General features: G+C 42.1%; 3 protein-coding genes across 4 annotated transcripts; all 3 read right to left on the bottom strand.

Moving 5' to 3' along the window:
* Nucleotides 1-758: 758 nt before the first annotated feature.
* Nucleotides 759-9,340, bottom strand: LOC124069615 (RNA-binding protein MEX3B-like). Of its 2 annotated transcripts, none has more exons than XM_046408906.1 (4): nucleotides 8,772-9,340; nucleotides 7,649-8,221; nucleotides 5,751-5,992; nucleotides 759-5,586 (listed from the first exon to the last, which is right to left on the bottom strand). In XM_046408906.1, the coding sequence occupies exons 2-4, from the start codon at nucleotides 8,157-8,159 to the stop codon at nucleotides 4,369-4,371; spliced, it is 1,971 nt and encodes a 656-aa protein (XP_046264862.1). In that variant the 5' UTR covers nucleotides 8,160-8,221; nucleotides 8,772-9,340; the 3' UTR covers nucleotides 759-4,368. The 2 variants fall into 2 exon arrangements, with proteins under 2 accessions (XP_046264862.1, XP_046264861.1); XM_046408905.1 differs by having other exon boundaries at nucleotides 7,649-8,224; nucleotides 8,772-9,339.
* Nucleotides 9,341-9,992: 652 nt separating this feature from the next.
* mbd3a (methyl-CpG binding domain protein 3a) lies at nucleotides 9,993-16,193 on the bottom strand. Its single transcript, XM_046409428.1, has 7 exons — nucleotides 16,015-16,193; nucleotides 14,447-14,621; nucleotides 13,066-13,203; nucleotides 12,319-12,409; nucleotides 12,044-12,221; nucleotides 10,887-11,039; nucleotides 9,993-10,774 (listed from the first exon to the last, which is right to left on the bottom strand). The coding sequence occupies exons 1-6, from the start codon at nucleotides 16,026-16,028 to the stop codon at nucleotides 10,892-10,894; spliced, it is 744 nt and encodes a 247-aa protein (XP_046265384.1). The 5' UTR covers nucleotides 16,029-16,193; the 3' UTR covers nucleotides 9,993-10,774; nucleotides 10,887-10,891.
* A 630-nt stretch (nucleotides 16,194-16,823) lies between these two features.
* LOC124069914 (cytochrome b-c1 complex subunit 10) lies at nucleotides 16,824-20,990 on the bottom strand. The gene is made up of 3 exons (XM_046409429.1): nucleotides 20,864-20,990; nucleotides 20,043-20,173; nucleotides 16,824-17,462 (listed from the first exon to the last, which is right to left on the bottom strand). Exons 1-2 carry the CDS (start codon nucleotides 20,911-20,913, stop codon nucleotides 20,053-20,055), a joined length of 171 nt encoding a protein of 56 aa, XP_046265385.1. The 5' UTR covers nucleotides 20,914-20,990; the 3' UTR covers nucleotides 16,824-17,462; nucleotides 20,043-20,052.
* Nucleotides 20,991-21,066: the final 76 nt, after the last annotated feature.

The raw sequence follows: 21,066 nt of genomic DNA, 5'->3' as shown, positions 1-21,066 counted from the left end.
GTCTTTGTTAAAGGTGTATCAAGTTTGAAAGAATTCGAGTCTGGTGAACAGAACGGCGTGCAGCACACGCTGCTGCTCATCCTACTTTTGATTCGGGCCTGCAACCAACAACTATTTGCTCTCTTAGACAGTTGGACTATATAAATTATAAATATGAACTGTGTTATAAAGCAAAAGAGGCAGCAAATCCCAGCATTTGGGAAGTTTTATTTGGAAAATGATTATCGGTGCCAGTTAATTTGCTGTCCAGACTAATTGTTCTGTTCTAGCAACAGTTTAGAAAAAGGGAAAACAAACAAAACAAGAATCAGAAATTGTGAGAAACACCCACCACAGTTTCCCCCGAATCCAAACTGAAATCATTAAACTGCTCGTTTGGTCATAATACCAGACTATCACCTAAATGGTACTTAATGACACATAAAGAAAAGCAGTACACTCACACTTAGGACGCTTTAACATTTTTAAAAAGGCACTTTAGCTACATGAACTTCTGACATTACCTGCTTCTCAAACCAAACTTAAATCTATACAAATGTCAGAAACAGGCCCATTAAAATGTTCTGTGAATTTTCTAATATCTGGTCTCAAATTCACAAAAAAAAACGCGTGAACTGCAGACTTCACACCCCACCTTTACTCATGGTTTTATCGGCTGCAGGTGAGTCCATACTGCCCCCGTGTGGTGAACATGCAGCTGTTCCTGCCTGCTGCAAACATACTCCGAAGGGGAAAGAAATAAAGACACAGCAAGCAAGTTCTTATTTTACAGTAAAAAAATGAAACCAAAAACAAGACTTTATTAAAGAAGCATAAAAAATAAAACTCTTGATACATTTCTCATAACCGTCAAGTCAGCTCAAATTATATGATTATACAATTTTTCTGGCTCACGGTTAAAAGGTCCATAAACTTTCAAATAAAATATATTTCAATTTTAAAATTTCTTCAATAATTTTCTCATTTTGTTATAAATTGCCTATATGTAGTACACAGGAAATAAGGAAAATAAAAAAATGGAAAATAAAAAATAAATTTGAAGTAATAAAAAGGGTCACATTATTGTCTGGGATATTTAGGTAAGCAAATAAATTGTAAAAAATAAAATGTGTAAAAAGTTTTTTTTTGTTTTTAAATCTTAAAAATTATTAGCTAATGCCAGGTGGCTTGAAGACATGCAGATGGTTAACTTACAAATAATGATACATGTTCTTTAGAAACTACACTTATCTTCAATTAAGTCATTTCGTTTTTGAAAATGAGATCCCAATGATTGTATTCAGGGTATATACACACACGCACACACACATACACACACGCAGTCAGGCCTGAAACCTAGTTTGCTGACGTTTTACATTTTGGTTCTGCATACAAAGAGAATTAAAGCAAAAGTAGGAGAGCTGAGGCTTAAGGGGTGTCTGTCACCCCTTACTGGCGTGGCTCTCTTTGCATCCCCCCGCTCTAATCACAAAAAAGGTCAGAGGTCACTGGCTAGCATGCCTCAGGAAACCCTGTTTTCAAACCTTTAGGAAGGAAATGGGGGAAGGGGGTAAGTTTGACTAAAGAGAAAAAAAGAAAAAAAAATCAGCAGTCAATCTGAAAAAAAATTTGTACCTTTTTTTTTTAAACAATTAAACTACTGTACATTAAACCCTAACATTTTCTCATTGGCCAGAAACATCCCGGTGCAACATCCGGGATTTACATCAGACCCCTCTGACAAATCAACACATTTTATTCCTTTACGTCCACTTGGGACACTTTGAAGGGCTTGAAAGACTGGCCTCAACAGACTCACAACAGTGACGGCTGATCTGTTCGCTCAGACGGACTGCGTCTGTTCTGAGTGTTGCACGAGTACAAGACGAAATGTTTGACACTGAGGCCCGGTGGGGTGGATGGGCTGCCGGGTTCGACCACCGTGCGAACAGAGCCGTCAGGTCTACAGCACAGCGGAGGGCTGAAAAAAGGCCTCCCTGTTGTCGACTGGGTTCGTTCATCACCGTGTTTCAGTAGGGAGTTGCACCAAAGCACCATGGGACAGTCTTCACAAAGACTACCAGTTCAGCTCCTGGGCAGGTTTTTCCTGCCCCTGTGGACACATGAATTAGTGCACTGCTGCGCTCAACCAGAACAGCAACTGTCCTCATCAACTAAGTAGCCAACAAACAGTCAGACAGCAAATAAGTTTAACATTAGACTGGCTGGAGCACCAAAGCACAGCAACAACTGCCCGTTTACTCAAGTTACCCTTTTTCCCTTAATATTAAATCTGTTCAATCTACGACTGCAACACCCTGCACTCTGACGAACAGGATCCACGTGATGACTGTATAGGGATGATTAGAAAACAATAGGAATTTTTCTTAAAAAAAAAACAAAAACAAACAAGCAAAACATTCTGCAGCTGCTGGGATTTGAACACAAAAGAGTGCTTGGAAGCCCTGGATGACCTAGCTACTAGCTGCCATAAAGGATAAGTTGACTCTACCTACTGTGTGAGCCTGAAAATGTGATTGTGTGCCTGTGCAGTCAGAGGAAGCCCTTTGAGAATTAGCTGTGTCATTTTAATTCTGTTGTCATGGCTTGTCTCATTCTATGAGCTGATTCCGCGTATGTTCAAAAAGGGGCCAACAGCGGCAACCACGCATCATCGCGCAGACATCGCCCAAATCATACGTAGAGTATTAACACTAAAGGAGGCAGTTACTGCAAACTCACATTGAATTTAAAAAAAAAAAAAATCAAAAACACTAACACAAAACAGGCTGCAACCGCCTCATCGAGAGTCACCCAGTAATGCTAGGAAACATCGGACAAATCTCAAACAACTAACCGTATAGTGCACTACACTGAGCCAGGAGTACAGCGGTACATGGGTATGACAGTGTGTCATCTGAGAGAGTGCCATACAGCTTTGCTGTGAACGTGGGGTGGAAGACCAAAACGACCAAAACAGAAAAAAAAAACAGTAAGAGCTGTTTCTTTTTTTTTTTTTTTACCTTTTTAGAGGGGCCAAAAGTCAAGCCCCTTGTTATTGTTTCGTGTAGGAGGAGCAGCCATCTCTCCTTTAACCTTATTGGACAAAACATTCACGTGTGACGTCAGAAAAGCCCTATCTTTTCCTAGAGTTTCAAAATATGTCTGTCAGCCACACACTTGACAGTCAGCAGTCAAAAAACTAGTAGAAAACGCTAAATGAGACGATCTAAGTGTAACAGACGAGAAGACGTGAGGGGGAAATGTCCTGGTGTGGGTGGATGGATCGGAGCATCGCCTTCCCTATAAGACTGAGAGTTAAGGGGCAGCAGGACACAAACCTTCTCATGGCGAGGACACATGATGACGCCAATGTAACAAACAGCGTCAGTGGGCAATATTCACACACAAACATACTTGCGCACGAGAGAGAGAGAGAGAGATGTAAAGGGATTGTCAGGCAGCCCAAACGTACAGACACATTCCTACAGGATCACTGATGGTGCATTTCTCACTTATTAAATGATAAATAATGGGAATCACTGCAGCAGCCCCATCTGAAATGTGGCAGAGGCTCATCCAAATTCATCCAACTTGTTATTGAGTTTGATCAAGAGACGTCTATTAATAGCATTCATTTGGCATACTGATGGCAAATTTTCGTGTGGCAACGAGAGACAGGAATTCATCATTAAGAGGTCCCTTGGGTGTATTGTTCCGCTAGGTGCCTGACTACATGCCGACCTTTAGAAAAAAATCCCAAGCTTACAGAAAAATAGTCACCCTGCCGCTTTGTGTCACAACAGCATGAGTGAGAGTAGAGGATAAAGCGAGGGATTTGTTTGAACAGTTCTGTCAAGAACATTAAAATAAGGAGTAGAAAAGTGCAGGCCTTATTGACAGGTTCATCAAAAAATATCTGTTAAGTACAAAAGTGTCAAAAGGAAAGGCTGTGAGAGAGAAAGCAGGCAGAGATCTGAAGAAGCCAGAATGAAGAAATGTTGAGACAAGACCGGCGGCCAGCAGTGCAGGCCGCTCCGGGTCAAAATGAAGGCCTGAAGAGAGATAAGACACTAGTTTCCTTCCATAAGTTCACAACTGAGAGACTGTCTGAGCCCCAACTGTCTGCAGATCAGTTTCAATTAACTTCACTCTGAAAATAAGTCATTATTATTATTGTTATTATTAACCTTGACAGTTTTATCAGCAATAAATCAACATCCATATAGTATCATCATCTCTATTAATGCATTTATTATGGTCCATTGTGTGTGTGAAGGTTATTAGTGTGAATCCTTCCATCGCCTCCACCACAGCTGGTGCCCCACTCAAGTCGTCTTCTTACCACCCACCACATCCACCTCGCGCTCCAAACCCTCTGCCAGGGCATTAGGAGAAGATGCGGATGCACTGTGTGGTGGGGGTGTGGCAGACGGGACACTCTGGCTCCGCTGACTGGCAGATTTGCCCAGCGCACTCCATGCAGAACAGGTTGTGACCACAAGGCACCAGGGCTGCTGTCACCTCGCTCTCAAAACACACAAAGCAGTCCCTGTTGATCCCCGGGCTGACGCCAACCAGACCCGTGACCCCAGGACCAGAGCCGCCTTTCAGCCGGCTCAGCATCCCAGAGCTGAGGCCCACGCTGCTGCCGCCCCCCTCAGAGTCAGTGGGTGAGCCGCCGGGCAGGGAGGAGGCCGAGCAAGAGGAGTAACCTGTTGACGAGCCGCCGGAGCTGGAGCTAGACGCTCCGGAGAAAGAGCCACCTCCTGCACTGCCAGACTGTAGCCAGGAGAGAGTGCTGAGGGGGTCGCTCTGGGCACGACGGGCTAGTGGATGATCCAGAGGCCCCACGCCTGTGTCCTGAGGCAGAGTGGGAGACAATCGTGGAGTGATGGCGCCACCGCTGAGGCCACTGCTGTTGCGACGTAGTGACTGCTGCTGGGAGGAGCCGGCTGTTTTATTGCCCGTTCCACCATTGACAAAAGGTGCCCAGATGTTGGAAGCACTGAACTCAAAGCCCAGTTCCTCTGAGGAGGGTAGCCCTGGGGTGGAGTCACCCCCAAAAGTGAATCCTCCTCCAGCACTGCTGGAGCCTGTGCTAAAAGGGCTAGTGGGGCTGCCTCCCTCGTTGGCCTTACGGGTGGTGCTGAAGCTGTCTGCGCTCATACCGCCATTGTGCGTGTGATAGGCGACTGAGGAAGACATCTTCCGGTTGGAGGAGTGGTGCATGGACATGGGAATAGGAGGAGGTGGGGAGGGCGGTGGAGGTGGGGGTGCAGAGTGGTGGCCCGTAGCCCTGGACCACAGAGACGCCCCAAGCCCTCCGCTCAGGGAGCCCAGGCCTTCTAGACTGACATCAGTGCCGTTGGAGTGGAAGTCGTTGTCTCCCTGCAGGTCTACAAAGGTTCCAGTTCGCAGGGTGATGTGGGTCTCGATCTCCTCTCTCGCTCGATCCACGTTCTCTGGCATGCCAGTCACCTCGAACACCGGGTCTTTCTCTCGACTGGGCGTCACGATGTAGGTATGAGTCTGCTGCTGGATGCGCTTGATAGTTGCTCCCTTTGGTCCAACAACTAAACCGACTACTCTGTAGGGCACCCTCACCTGGATGAGAAGAGAAATGTTTTAATGGCTGAAAATGGGTGACTTCAATCTACAGGAAAGAAAACAGAGTTCCAGATATATATGTATATAACATCCACTTAGTCTATGGTAACCCGACGGAGTAAAACAACAGCATGATGACTATGCCACGTGGGTTTCTGTACCTGTATGGTGGTCTGTCCTGGTAAGTGTGGTGGTCCAGGAAGAGAGCCTCCTCCTCCAGGCGCTCCAGCTTTGCAGCGGGATGCTCGGATCATAGAGAAATGTTCAGCTGCAGAGACAATTTCACGTTTGGCCATCTCTACATCCTCCCTGCGTCCTGTCACGATGAACACTGGCTCCTCGCCTCTGACCGGAGTCTTTATGTAGGTATTTGTTTTGGCACGCAAGGCCTTGATCTTACAGCCTGGAAGACACAGAACCACATGAAAATTAAGTGTTATGGTATGAATGTCACCAACACATATATAAACACATTTATTTGTAACAGTCATTCACACAACGGCGATTATGTTGTATACACAAAGAAGAAGACTAATGAAAACATTTGAAATGTATGCTCAGTTAACAGTTTATTAAGCAGACTTTGTTAAAACCAATGCACATAATGTAATAAATCCCACCTTCATAAAAGTTACATGGTTCACTGTTAAAATCAATGTGTCCATAGAACTTGCTGTAGTTTGTGATGCTGCCGTTTCCAGTAATTAGTTGTCTTAATCGACATAAGAGGTGGACACATAAACACAAACTGCAGCCTCTACAATGGTCATAAACCTGAATCAGCACCTCACAAAAAGCAGTTTAAACAAAAGCATGAGCCATTATAACCTTTGCAGGGCTTCTGTATCAGACAGGATTGATTTAAACAACAACAGGCTTACCTAATTAACCAATATATATGTTACCTAGCCAAACAGGTCCAACAGATTTTTCAATATGTAGATTTATAACGAGTCAACATGTGTGTAGTTGGGCACTAAATCCTCAAAAAACATTCAAAAATCTTCAACAGCAAGGCCATGCCTTATTAATGCACTTCAATTGTCTAACTGGCCTCTTTCACATCACATAACATGTAAAAGCACAAGGTATGCATGATACGCATGAAGTGCCGGTCTGCCCAAACACAGAGCCGATAGCTGCTGCACTGCCTGTGTTAATTCATGCTCCTCCGGCAGCGTCAAACTCTGTACTGTTTCTTTAAATACGGACGCTTGGTTTTCGCCGACCAATCAGGGGCGTTGAGTGTGATGTCATTCTGGGAAGCAGAAAGCATGGCTTTTTCAAACAAAGGGAACAATGCCGTAACGCTACCGCGACTGCGACGGGCAAACCAAACCCACAACATGAGTCTATTTTAAGTAAAAGACATATACTGGTAAAAAAAATACAAATAGGAAAAAATTAGAAATGTGTAAAATATAGCGGCTCATACGGGAGCAGGCTGCAACGGCAGACGGAGATGGGTGCAGGGCGTAACACCGCCCAGTCCCGTGTTTGTGCGCCTACTGCCCCGTTTCAGCCTAAAATCTGCTCTGCAAAGCCAACAATAATATATCATAAACATGTACATGACTTGGGAATGTGAGCTCGGTGTTCAAAACCGCCAGTTGAGATGTGCGATACATAAAAGCGGCATATTTCGGTATATTTCCTTTGTTTGGTGCAGGCTGCTAGACATGTCCAGACTCCCGACAATCTGCCGCTTTGTCTGACCCTCTCCCACCCCTCCCCCTCCCTCCTACTTATCAACCACACTATCCACTCTGTCAAGGCATTGTCTAAATACTGTTTAAAAAAAAATCACACGTAAACAGAACAGGTAAGGCTTTTAGTTTGAGCAATAGTCTTATTTTGCCATTGAACACGCAAACTGTGAATGCAGCCCAACCAGAGCACCAAGCTCAGGCTGTAAAAGTTCAGGGACCCTCCTCTCACCAGGCAGGCACCCAAACAAAGAACCAACAGGCTGCATGCTGCCTGAACAAGCTGTCCATAAACATGAACACCAAACAACTCCTCACCAACAAGAGGAACACAAACAAACGTCGGCTCTTACCTTGTCTTCCCACTATTTCAGCCACATGTTCGGAGCTGGGGACAGGCACACATTCAGTCATGTTGACACTTCTTTTCCTGCTACAGAGGACGGAGCTTTGTTCCCCATGGAGCATGGCGTGCGAGCCGGCCATGTGGTACCCGCCCGAGCCGTAGTACTCCGGGGATGGAGAGCAGGAAGTCGGCGAGTCCCGGGAGCCGTTGGCATGTTCCAGCATCTGTAGATCCACATAACCCCCTCCGCCCACACCGTTGCAGCTCTCAGAACCAGGACCCTGGGTCCCATCCAGCGTGTCGACCAGCCCGCCGCCTCCGCTACCACTGCCGCCCCCGCAGTCCACCTTCTCAAGGGCCATGAGTGACAGCTGGTCCAGGGCGAAACGAAGCGCCTCTTGGTGGTCCTCTTCCCGGGACTCCTGGTCTGTCTCACGGGGGAGACCGACCCCGCTGTGCTGGCTGCTGATCACCACGTCGTGGTCCATAATTTCGGGGTGGAATAAAGGGCTAGGCATAGTCGCTCCGTGGATCTCACATCAGATCACGGATGCCTGTTTGTTGGGAGTGAGCTCACCCTCTTCTGAAACAAAAATGGAAAAATAAACAAAAAAGTACGAGTTTATCATTAATGGCATAAAACGATGCTGACGACTGATACCATGAAGTCACCGTCTTCATTCATAAACAACAACATACATGAAGACTGTTGATTTGGGCGCCTTGCTTTGTCTGTTGTTGCTCCTTGTCTGACAACTGAAACCATCCAGGAGGCTGGTTGTTTTGTCAGGATAAAGCATGCCCGCTTCAACACAACTGAACAAAGTATTCCCCTGCTCGCACATGAACAACCTTTGCGCCACTAACTCCTGGCACTCGCGTATGTATTAATGGAATTAAAAAAAATGTAGATAATAGAGGAAAATAAGCTGCTGTTAGCTTCAACAGCCAAGCTAACAGGCTAGTCCCACACAGTCGGCACTCAGTCACGTTGTCGACCCCTTTGTTTGGGAGCACCACAGCTAGCTGGTTAGCCCAGTTCTGACAGTCGAACTTGTGCTCTTTCTCCAAGACAGCAGAGTTGTCTTTTTTTGAAAATTAAACAAGTGCGAAAATTCACATGAACTTACTTTATCTTTGTCTTTGTCGACGAGATCCTCTCTTCGCTTGTCGCCCAGTTTTTCTGGGGGAAAGATAAGAAGCAGGCAGGAGGAGGAGAAGGAGGAGAAGAAGACCTGTGCTGTGCAAGGCTAGAAGCTAGCGGGTTAGCTAAGTAGCACGCTAAATGGGGGGCGTAGGAGAAAAACGTTTTTAAACGAAAAGAGAGCACTGTTGTTTTTTCTCAGTCTGGAGAGTCAAAGCATATTCCTGGGAGTGTCACTAGGTCTCCATTCTCCGCTTCGTCAAGGAGACCGTAGCCGAAATCCAAGGTTAGCAGTTACCTTTTAGTTAAAAAAAATAGTGATTCTCTGCTCTCCGCTGCTGCCTGACCCCGGTCGATCCGCCGCCTTTGTCTCGCCAGGCGCACGCCGCTCCGTCTCCCGCACACGGCGCTGACGTCACCCGCGACACAACAATAGGTTCAAAGGCCACATGCAGCAGGAGGAGAGCATCAACGCAAAGCCACTGCTACTGTCACTGCCATTGTCTGTTAGTCTGCTGGGCACCATTTTATTTAACCTCTCGTATATGCTTGTTTTTTTTGCATCCTGGCTGTTTAACGCATTGATACATGTTTTTAGAAAAAACGCGCTACGGTTGGGTGTGTTCATCATGGCTACCAATGAGGTGTTGTGCTTGGTCCAATAGTGTTGAATGATGCTCATGCATGCAGTATGTGTATGTATTTATTTGGGTTCTTTAAGCAATAATAATAATCATAAAAGAACAAAGGATAGAATTCATGGAGGACTTGTAGGGTCATTTTAAATTATATAAATATCTTTAAAATTTTAAAAGTATCACATTGGACACTGGATGCGTGTTGTTCACTGTAGCTGTTCCTCCTGTCCACAGTGGCCCCTCCTTTGTCTTCAAGTGCTGAGCTGGGGTGAAAGGATAGTAAGTCGAAGAGTAATTTCATCTGACCTTCATTCAGCTTCAGCCTCACTGATTTTGGCTCAACACATGCTGTGGATTTTGAAAAGGAGAATTCAGTTCATGTCAGATATGGAAACGCGAGTATTGTTTGAAGATAGACTGGAAAAATGGGACCTCCATCCTTTGAAGAAGGAAGGACCACAAAAACACATCACCATCATATTTTCTATTAGAACATATGAAACAATATCCACCTTCTAAAACCTCTAAATTCATGAATGATAAAGACAAGATAAATGACACTCTAAACCTGTCATAAAAGAGCTGCATTTATTTGAGACACAGAGGTACAAAGACAAATAACAAATCATGTACATGACATACAGTACATCTTGTTATGAGGTACATCAGGGTTGTTGTTGTTGTTGTTATTGTTTTGTTTTGTATTTCCTGGAAGGTACACACTTTTTTCCCCATCTAAACTCAAATGTAGTTGGCAAAACAATCCTGATCATTTTGTCACTACAAATACCATGAATTAAACTTCATGTAAACTCAAGTCATTGTGAAAAATAACTATAAACCCCTTAATCACACAAGCTAAATTTTAATATTCATGTAAACATACTGCAGCCTTTCTATTTTTCCAAACATAAACAAACTACCTACAGTGCCAGAATGAAATATAAAAGAGCAACAATGTTCTGGTAGAACATTTAATAAGAAATACACTTAAAGAAGTTCTCAATATGAAGTGATACATTCAGACACACACACTTATCAGTCACATACATAAGGTTTGTGTTTTTAGCTTTAAGCTCAAACAGCTATTTGTTAAATCTGACTTTGCATTGTATAGAGCACCATGCGTAACTGCCAAACATTAGTAGATGTAAACACGACCTGAAAGTCAAAGCACCCTTACAGGATTACACTGTCACATGTGTATAAAAAAAAAACAATCTCTGTTTCGATTAACAACAATCTGCAGAATGTCTGCCTTTACAATCTATTTCAGTTAAAAGTTAAAAACATTTATGGAGCCAATTATTTGAAAAAGAAAGCCTACCAACAAACTTCATGTTGAACAAGCCTGTGGGAGAGATAGGAAAGAGACATGTTACATATTTGTGGGTGTAACAGTGGCAATGGATGAACAGAAAGGGATTCAGCAACACTGGAACCAGTCCTGCACTTTTATGAACCTTGGCTATAATTCCTCCTTGTCCACCTGCTCAACCTTCTCCACTTTGTTGGCTGCCGTGTCTGCCGTGGTGTCCTCAATATGAGCCAACATGTCAGCTGTAAGGGCTTCCTCGAGACGCCTCCTCACATTCTGTACCAGGTCCTCCTGCTTCCTGAGGGACGCAGACGGGAAGAAAATAAACGACAACACTGATGAAAACAAACCTGTCGTGGTTAAGACTTGGCGATGATGAAACGGCTTTAGTTTAAGCATCCTTACAAGTAGTGGAACATGTACAGCGATTTCATGTGATTGTCATCTAACAGCCACTAAAGTTCTGTGCCTGTGCAGATTTCTGTATCTTAGTGGTGTCTCTGTGCTCATCACCCACAGACAGAATCAATTTTGTCAGACTATGTACACCTTGGAGGGTTACAGTTAAAGGCACAGTATGCAGTAATTTGCTGAAAAAAAGTTAGGTTTACAGTAGAGGTAGTGACAAAAACACCAGCCTTGTAGATATTCAAATTGACTCCAGCACATTTTAAGCTTGCTGCTTTTTTTAGACAGAGGACACAACTTACTTAAACTTCGCTTCCGGCACGGGTCAGCACCTTGAGCAAATTACACGCTCATTAATCAGTTATTAAACAAAATTTTCTTCTTCTTCTTCTGGTGCAACCTTAGTGCTTTTGGTCACTAACATATAGGTAGGACCTTTCACATAGCTTCATGTCTTCTAAGCTAAGTGGATGCTGCTGTTGTATTAGTGAGATGTCTGGCTGCACTGAGATTTATGGACAGTGGTTATGGATTCTTGCATGTAACACACTGAAGAACATTAACGGGGAGCGATAAATATTCCACAAAAGGAGAAGTCGGACTGTACAGTACACAGTACTCCATTACAGTGCATTTCCACTGAAGTGCCACGTCTTAGCAGTCAAATGTTGCTGTATATAAAAAAAGACTTACCAATGTTAACATCTCTGGTTAACTGTTCTTATTCAAGAATAATAGTAATAATAATAATTTCAAATGGCTCTCATAATATATGTAATAATCAAATAAATTAAATTGTGCTCAATCTGGACTGTGAGTGTTTTCTTACTTTTTGGTATTAATTATTTCGATTAACCCTACAGTGGGGAAACTACGGCTGTGTGAGCATCTTACCTGATGTCATCATCAGTCACTACGAAGGCTTTGCAGAGAGGTTGTGCTGTGTTGAGCCAGACTCCGGGATTTTTCTCCACTGCAGCTGTGAGTTGTCCGGTGACAGGTGCAGGGCTGGTGTGCAGGGCACTGGCGATGGCAGAAAGCAGTGTTTTATCTGAACACGCAGGCCCAACACCTACGCAGAGGACAACAGGGAGGTACAAGTCAAGCGTCTAAAAAAGAATAACAGCTCTGCATCATATTACATTCTTATTTTTTTGGATTACTCTCACCTTGTAAGCCTTTCGGAAGATCCATGGTTTTCACCAGCTCCTCTGCAATATCAAATGCATTTAACCCGCTCAACTTCCTCTCCCAGAACAGCTGAGGATTTGAAGAAACCAAAAACTAGAATCAGACCAGATGTATGCCTCTAAAACCAAGCTGCAGCTTACAATTGTGTTTTTTTTTTCAAAGAACAAAATGATAGATATCCCTGACATGGTTTCCAGTCAAAAATTTGCACTGAGGAACATATTTTTACAAAGGAGTTTTTATTTTCACAGTGCAGCAACAATCATCTGAAGCTGAATATATCAACAAAACCAATATGCTGGAGCTGGACTCCTGCTGTATGTCTACTAGTGTGTAAGTTCATCGAAAGAAACAAAAAACAGGGTTGAATTCCTGATTATGTGTTCACATGCTTTGTCAATAAAGTTGATTCTGACAACAAACACGCCACAAATTCTAAAATGTAGGCACTAAACATACATATATCTACATCTATCTATCTACATCTACATCTGAAGGCCTATACAATCAGGTGGACACCCAAGATTAGTGTCACCAAATCAGTATCTGACAAAATGTGAAATATGCTCACAATCGCTCTCTCTCTGTGTTCCTGAGTTACGGTGTTGAATAAGGGAAAGTGTTTAAAAATTACTGAATTATCTACATCATGAAGTTGGTGGAATGGTGACATTATTGTTTCCTTAAAACACAAAATGAACATTTTTTTCTCCCCTCTCACTTACTTGTTTCGGTTGGTCCACGGCCTTCTGCGGGTCTGTCTTCACCTTGTTGTTGGGGTGATTTGTTACCTTGGTCACTGGTTGTTTGAAGATGGATGCTGTCTGCCGAACCGGCAGCGTTGTGTTTAAATCAGGCTTTGCCTTTCAGAGAGACAACGACATGAGTGATTTGAACTTTTTTGCCGATGACATTTGTGACAAGTTACTGTACAGGTCTACAGAGTTTTATGACTGCTCCATCATTAGTGTTGCTGGGATAAACAAGGGGTACTGTTGCCCTTATGTATATCTATGGAGTGTGAAGGAACAATTGTAAACATTATAATGAAGTGGAATGATGATTATGATTCAATAATGGCTTGAAGGGAAAAATCTCTCCTTAGGATGAACAGCAGAGATAAAAGGCTTTAATGATGTCAAATTGATAAAGGCACTAAATACTGCCTTCCAGTCAATCATATGAAGTCTGTGGGAGACGAACAAAGCTATGCTACACTAGCTTGTCTATGGCAACTCTTTGGTAACTACAGAGTTTCACTGACAATATGTTATAATGTAGTTGCAGGCAGAATGTAATATGCATATATGCATATTAGGTGTGCCGTCCCATAATCAGTATTGACTTCAACTGTGATATCAAAAAAATAAAATCCTGATAACATGTTAATAGTGCACATATGATGATATTGTGTAAACAATCCTGCGCAGATGTTAGGCGGTAAGTAGTAATGTTAGGCAAAAACTGAAAGTGTACAGACTCCCTCTTCACCTCTCTACAGTCGTACTTAGACACGCAATAAAAGGAAGAGATGAATCTCACACATAGCATTCTTCTATTTTTCTACAGACGTTGTGAAAATGCCATTATCATGAATTTGCTTGGGCACATTAATTCAGTAGTGAAAATCTGATATTCTGACAGCCTATATATATACTAGAGTCATAAAGCAACATTTAGAATTCACTAAGATAAACTATTAAATGTTTATTATCTATGTAGGTCACAGGAGTTAATAGTGGTGATTGCAGACACAACAAACTGTTGCCAGGACAGTTCATCAGCTGCAGCTTTTTGACAACATGGGAAAGAAAGCCACTGTTAAAAAAGTCTCATGACACATAATTTAGTGTTTGCCCAAAGGAACGTGGCAAACAAAGTAGTTCTGTTGGTCAAAAAGTCTAAATAAAACCACTGTGATTCAATGATGTCAAACATGAACATGAGTAACACAAAGTCCAAGGGCGGTAATGTGTGTGCTGATCTTTGAGCATCCAGAGATCACAGAAGGAGCACCATGTACATCTTATTTAGGGTTTGTTTTCTTCAAGCAGCAACACACAGTCATGTACACCTCATAAATACCAATACTAGACAAAGTCTCACCCTGATTTGGTGGTTGATGTCGTAGAGATGCTTGTGCCTGCTGCGCTGCTGCACTTTGGTCAGGAGAGAGCGTCCAGCTGCGCCGTGGCTGGGATTCATGTTTGTGTGAAGGCTGCTGCCCAGGCTGCGGACTATCTGGGGCTTGTTGAGAATGCGCTTTACAGGTAACGTTACACTGGAAAGAAGAACAGAAAACTCATCATCACAAGTTGGATCTCTTCAGTAAATGAGCCATTAATGCAGTAATGGCTCTGGCCACCCAAACACAGCTTCTCTAAACAACTGGACCTCTTCAAAAGATGGATAGGCTTTCTGTGTAGTGACGTGTTGTTCATCAGCAAAGTAAGCTCTCTTCCTTTAAGTGAACAATGGGTAGCGACTCCAGCCTGAGAGAGAACTTATTTTTCGCTTTGTCTACAAGAGCAAGACGATCCTATAACGTGTGTTTATAATTATCCAGACACAACTTACACATGGTGAGACTTCTGCATGCTGTGCTAGTAAATACAAAACATAGGTCAGTACGACTAAAATGTTGAATACACATGTGTGATAGTGTTTGAAGTTTCAAATTATTTAAGGTTTTTAAATCAAGCATAAAGTAAACTATGATAGCAGGGAAATCATACGGTTTAGTATGATTACATTTAACAACTTATGTGATATGCACACATCAATCATGCGTCAAAACTAAATTTGGCTAAATTAGACCAGAAAACAGAAGACAAAGCAGTAGTATTAAATGAAGAGCCGTTTGGATGCTGAGCTGAGCCAAATGACCTGCCTCAGAAAATAAATAAACAAACAAACAATTTAAAAAGCCGGGATCTCCATCACTATTTCTTCGGTCACCTGACTGCATGTGCCAAATGTCAACTTTAAAAAGACACCAAAAGGTGTCAGCTGTGCGCCCTAACAGGTGTGATGACAAGCAGTGAGCTAATGTAAATCCAGCACATCTGCACATGTCCACACAATCTTTAGAAGAGGTATAATCAACCACAGTGAGTGTAAACACCTGTGTGGTTATCTGTTCACTCTGAGCAGCAGTTTCCTAACATTAATATGACAGACTGACTGCCTTTGCAAGCACACCGAGATGTTGAGATAGATGTAAATAATCACTGCACGGTCTTGCAAGAGGATATATAAGTGAGCTACACGTGAAGCAGTATATTATTCACCCAGTAGTTTTAACAAGATTACTGTGCCGCAGCTGAGATTTTTACACAGGCGCAAATGTGCCCCGGCCCAACGCACCGTAAGTCAAGCGTGTGTAAACAATGAAACTTAGCTAGCTAATCAAGCTAGCAGAGCTAGGAGCGTCAATGTACCAGCAACTGGCGTAATTAATGTTATCCAAGGCTGCACATTTCCTACTTAATGAACTAAAAGCCATCTAAAGTCAACACTTGGCTAAAATTAAACTAAGTTTAAATAACCAAGACAAGTTCATTACCTAAATGTTCCCATCTGTACACGCACGTATGCATGCATGCATGCATGCATTTCCTGCAGAGAAACTTTCAATTTAACAACTCCTCGGACGTACAATTTAAAAGTCCCACCTTTTTCTTTCCATTGTCTTGGATGTCTTGATTTTCGTGCCTGTGGTTCCGGCTTGTAGAAGTTAAGAGGCCAGCTAACCGCCTATTACAACAGTCATAATACTTCGCCTGTTCTGGTTTGTTATCGATCCCTTCTGCCTGTCTCTAGTTAGGACCTTTCCGACTGTAAATCACTCCGCCAGCCTTGTAACGTAATTAGGGGAATACATCCGCCAAAATCCCGTAAACTAGTTCGGAGATAAAGCTTCAGGTTTTATGTGGTCTGTATTGTGCTCGTTGTCGGGAGTAACGGAACTTTAACGAGTAGTCTGAATAAAGTATATTTGCTAAAGGTCCGCACGTGTACTGAAGTAAATAAAAAAAAAGTACAATAGAGCCATCAGCCCACTGCAGTTTGACTCAGCACCACCTGGACCAGCTAAAACATCAGCCTAAAGGCCATTCTGCATCATCAGTACGTTTTCTTGAGATACCACAGCTTATAACTGACCTATGTACTTTTTATACAATTTTATTCCAGGACTTAAGTTAAATGAGTCCCTTTACATTATTGCCTCACAACTTTTATTTTACGGGATCCTTCTACAACTACACCAAGTATGAGATGTGTGCCAATGCTCTCCATAGCCTATAGTTACACTTGAAAAAGTGTAACAGAAACACAATTCAAAATAAACAGCCACATATCTATAACAAAACTCTGTAATCCCTCTCAAATTGTCTGGCTGCTCTGTTGATACATTTTGTGTTCTGATGCTTTTAAGGGTTTGTTTTCATCACTGATGTTGTTTGACATGAAAGTAAAACAGTCAATATATATATATATTTGTTTATTATCAGTCATGATATACCAACACATGAGGGACAATTCAGGGTTCTTTACCAATATGTCCCTCAATAATCTAACAAGTATAAAGTCCAAGCAAACTGCAGCCAAACTCCTCTGATGGGTATGCGTTCAAGGTTCAAATACACTTTAAATGTGACTTTATATGGTAAGCAGGAAGACAGCATTTAAACCCCACAAGTGAAATAATAGCACACAAGCTCAATATATCTCACATACTTTACTCATTTTCCTCCAAACAATTACAGCATGACACGAAGGGCAGATTTTTCCATTTCCAAAATCAGGTTTGATCTGCATCACACAGGAGACTTGATGATTAAAACAAACATCTGGCCTCAGACTAAAAGTGAAAGGAAAAGTCCATTCATCGACTGTTTCCGTGTTTCTTCCATTCAGATTATCACTTGTTGAGGAACGCTGAAATGCCAAACTCCAATTCATTTAAAGAGGCTGCTGATGGTGAACAGTTAAATGTGGACTGCAGGATGAAGATGATGTCTTCCAGTGGTCTGGCATGGAGATGAAGCGGAGTGCAAGGTACAAGCTGCAGCACTTCCTTTTCATTATTTAAGTCTTTGTGTACAAAAACCACACGAACCTGACAGGAGAGAGCAAAAGTTGATCAGTTAGACAGCAGAAAATGGTTTGCTGTGACAAACAAATCAAAGCTGGATGAAAAGCCAGTAAGTTCTGTGGGAAAATGTTATCTTTCAGCTTTTCACCTGAAAGCATGTAAAACAAACAAAACTTTGCACATGGGTTCAGTTCAATGCTAAACTTTGCCAAATGGCATTGTGGGCTAATAGTCCTTAAAATCCCATTTCTAACCTCCACACCTGTGGTCTATAAATCTCAAATCAACTCAGACTGATGGCACCTTCCTTCCCCTTACATAATGCTAACACAAAATAAAATTTAGTCAGATTGAAGCCAGAAAACACATATTTTTGGGTGGTCTAAACAGTTTATTAACAAAGCCAGACACGCAGTTTGTGAGTGTGTGTGGGTCACGCACACAAATTAATGTCTCAAATTAATGCAGAGTGTCCATAAATAATAACTGCGAGTGAACACTTTTAATTGATAATTCCTATCACATGGTTCAAGTCACATCCAAGATCAAAACTGACTGAGTCTGTTTTATAAATGAGAGCCCTGGTGTTGTTTGCTTGAGTCAGTGTGAAGCAAATCTTTGATGTATCGCTTGGCATGAAGCTCAACCCTCCCCTTACTCAATACACTTGCTTGTAAATTTTAAAAAGTCAGGCTGATTCGCATGAGGAGAACTCAGAGTTACCCGTCAGAGCACCGTGGGCATGTTTTATAACACTGGAGACAAATCTGATGCAGTAACAGCAGTCAGAGGTTTTTCAGGCATTCCTGTCTTATAAGAGGCTGCTACATGTGGTCTTAAAATAGGCCACCCTGAAACCACCTGGCATATTGTCTCTGAATTTCATTGCTGAACATCTTCCTCAGTCCTGACAGTTTCCCAGTCTCCTGCTGTGTGCCGACAACACCAACATAAAATTTCATTTATTAGCCAGGTGAAGAGAATTACCTATCTTTACCAGAAGCAGCACTTTCAGGCAAAGGAAATTATTTTAGTGTCGGATCAGAGTTATTCATGTAGTGCACTTTTGTATGCTAAGATCAACCAGGTCAGGCTGTCTCAAGATCAAGACACACATGGACTTCATTGTAACCCCTTTTACCTTTCGTTTCATTACAATGTTAGGTGTAGTTTTACAAAAAAATGCTCTGGAAAATGTCCTACTTTAGACAAATCTGTCTTCTTCACCGCAGATCCAGTGTGGATAAAACAAACTTACAGAGCACCACTGTGCGTGTGGTGATGTCCACAGTCTCAGAGTTCTTTCAGAATAACACACCTACACTGGATGTGATCACTGAAATAAAGGAACATGTCATCCCCTGGAATGATGCAGCTGTGATGTGCGTTTAAGAACTGTTGTACAACAATGCAGCTGCAGATGAATTAGCTAATATCAGGTCATGCCTTTACAATACTTGTTCACAGTATACATCGCTGATAGAAAACCTCCATCCAATGTTGCCCGTGGATGCCCCTGTTTCCATTATTTTGACAGCCTGCGTGAGAAAGCTGCTCTTTGGTGTCATTTTGCCAAATGTTCTCTCGCAGTACTGCCACCATAGTATGCACATCAGTGGAGCGTTGATATCAGTGATTTTCCTGCTGGTCATGTGGGGTATTGCAGTTTGGGACACATATGTACAAGCCTGTGGTGAACTTTGAAAGATATCTATGAACAATGCAATAGGAATTGTCAATTAAAAGGTGTGAGCAATTAATTTCCAAACCATTTCTTTTCACTGCTGCGTGGACACACTCCAAAGCTGGATTTTTTAGTCTTGAATTTCCCCCGGGATCAATAAAGTATCTACCTATCTAGTCCACTGAGCAATACCTGTTGTCTGTCTTCAATCTCCTTCATCATGATCTTGTCTTCCTTGAAGTTTTATTTTCTCTCAGTCCACAGCTGTTCCAGACTAAACCCCACAAAGGGAAATCACAAGGTAGGTGCCATCATTTTAAGATGATTTGAGATTTATGAATCAAAGGAGTGTAACTGACAAATGGGATAGTTAGAACCTGCTTAAGCAAGGTTTGTTATGCTCAGCATCTTTTATAAATTGAATTGAATTGAACTCACCAACAGAAATGTTCTTAAGATCAAGTAAAATCTAAGAAATTAGTCCAAATGAGTCCTCAGCTGTTAAGCCAGAAGCATTGCCTTACATATATGCACAACTGCAGGTAGACTGAGGTGAGCAGTTTACATCACATTCAGTGGAAAAAATGCATAATCTAATCAATTTGCAGTATTAGAGGGAGGTCTGTCATTCAGGAACTAACATCTTGTTTTGTGATAATCTGACATAGACTAATACAAATCTGACTGATTAATACAAATAGATAACTGAAAGAATATAACGCATGTAAAGGTTGGAAGCGAGCAGGCCAGTCCCACATTTTCATAGACAGCAGTGTTGTTCACACTCGGAAATAAGGGTGATTATGATCACTATGCCAAAGGCCTCAACAAAAAATGTGATAATGCTTCAGTTGTCCTCATTCATCAAGTACTGCTACACCTACTCCACTATTACTTCCGTAGTCATCTCTTGGACTAACCTGAGTGTCATTACTCGTCCTTCTTGAATTTGCCGTTAATGTAGGGAACGTAATCTAAAAACAATCTCCAGTCTGTGAAGTGGACCAGAGCTACGCCTCCGGTTGCGCCCCACACGGTCAGAATTGGGACCCTGTGGAGTAGAGAATATTGTCAACATTTACTGATTGTTCTTCCATTGAAAGTGGATATACTCTTAATGAAAATGATTTAATAAAGGCTTTCAACCCACAGATTCTGTCAAAGCAAATATCCACTCTAAAATCGGTATATCAGTGAATTTAAACACAAATCCTGATACTGTTAGAGATTAGTCTATGTACATTAAATATCACCTGTTCAGCAACATCAGCTAACGTCAGTTAGTTAGTGAGCCCAAGTAAATATTTAAGAATATTAATTTGATATTATTCCTGACTCTCGTAGACTACATGATTAATGGATTAAATGTCTTTCTGCCTAACCTAAGATGAAAACTGCTTCTCCAGCCTTACAAGTTAGATCAGTCAGCTAGCTAGTTGGCTAAAGGCATTAAAACTGGGTGCGATATTCACATTTTTCTATGTTATCATGGTGAAACAAACGTCTTAAGGAAACAGTAATAGTTACTTAGTTTACTTCTTCAAAATTGTCACATTAACATCATCAACCGGAGTTTAAATGACAGGTAACCTAGCTAAAGTCAGCATGTCCCCATGCAATGACCTCGGCAAGGCTACAGCTAACAGCTAATGTTAGCTAAGGACACACCAAGATTCTGTTACCTTTAAATCTGAATTACTGCCGCATTTTACCACCAGTGCGATATTTAAAAAAATCTTACCATGATTTGGCAATGGCCACGTACTTCGCACCGATTATTTTACTGATCATCTTATTTGAAATATATGCTGCCAACACAAGACGTGCCGCTTTAAAACCTGTGAATGACTTCCGCTTCTGGTTGTCTGCCTATAAGGGTACTTCGCAGAGTACTTCCGGTTGCTCTTTTCTGCCCCCTAGCGAATCATAGCGACACATTTATGG

This window comes from Scatophagus argus, chromosome 13 (assembly GCF_020382885.2).
Source record: "Scatophagus argus isolate fScaArg1 chromosome 13, fScaArg1.pri, whole genome shotgun sequence".
In the NCBI taxonomy this organism is placed as follows: Eukaryota; Metazoa; Chordata; class Actinopteri; family Scatophagidae; genus Scatophagus; species Scatophagus argus.
Note: the sequence above shows the minus strand (reverse complement) of the source record. Positions and strands in the feature narration are given on the sequence as shown.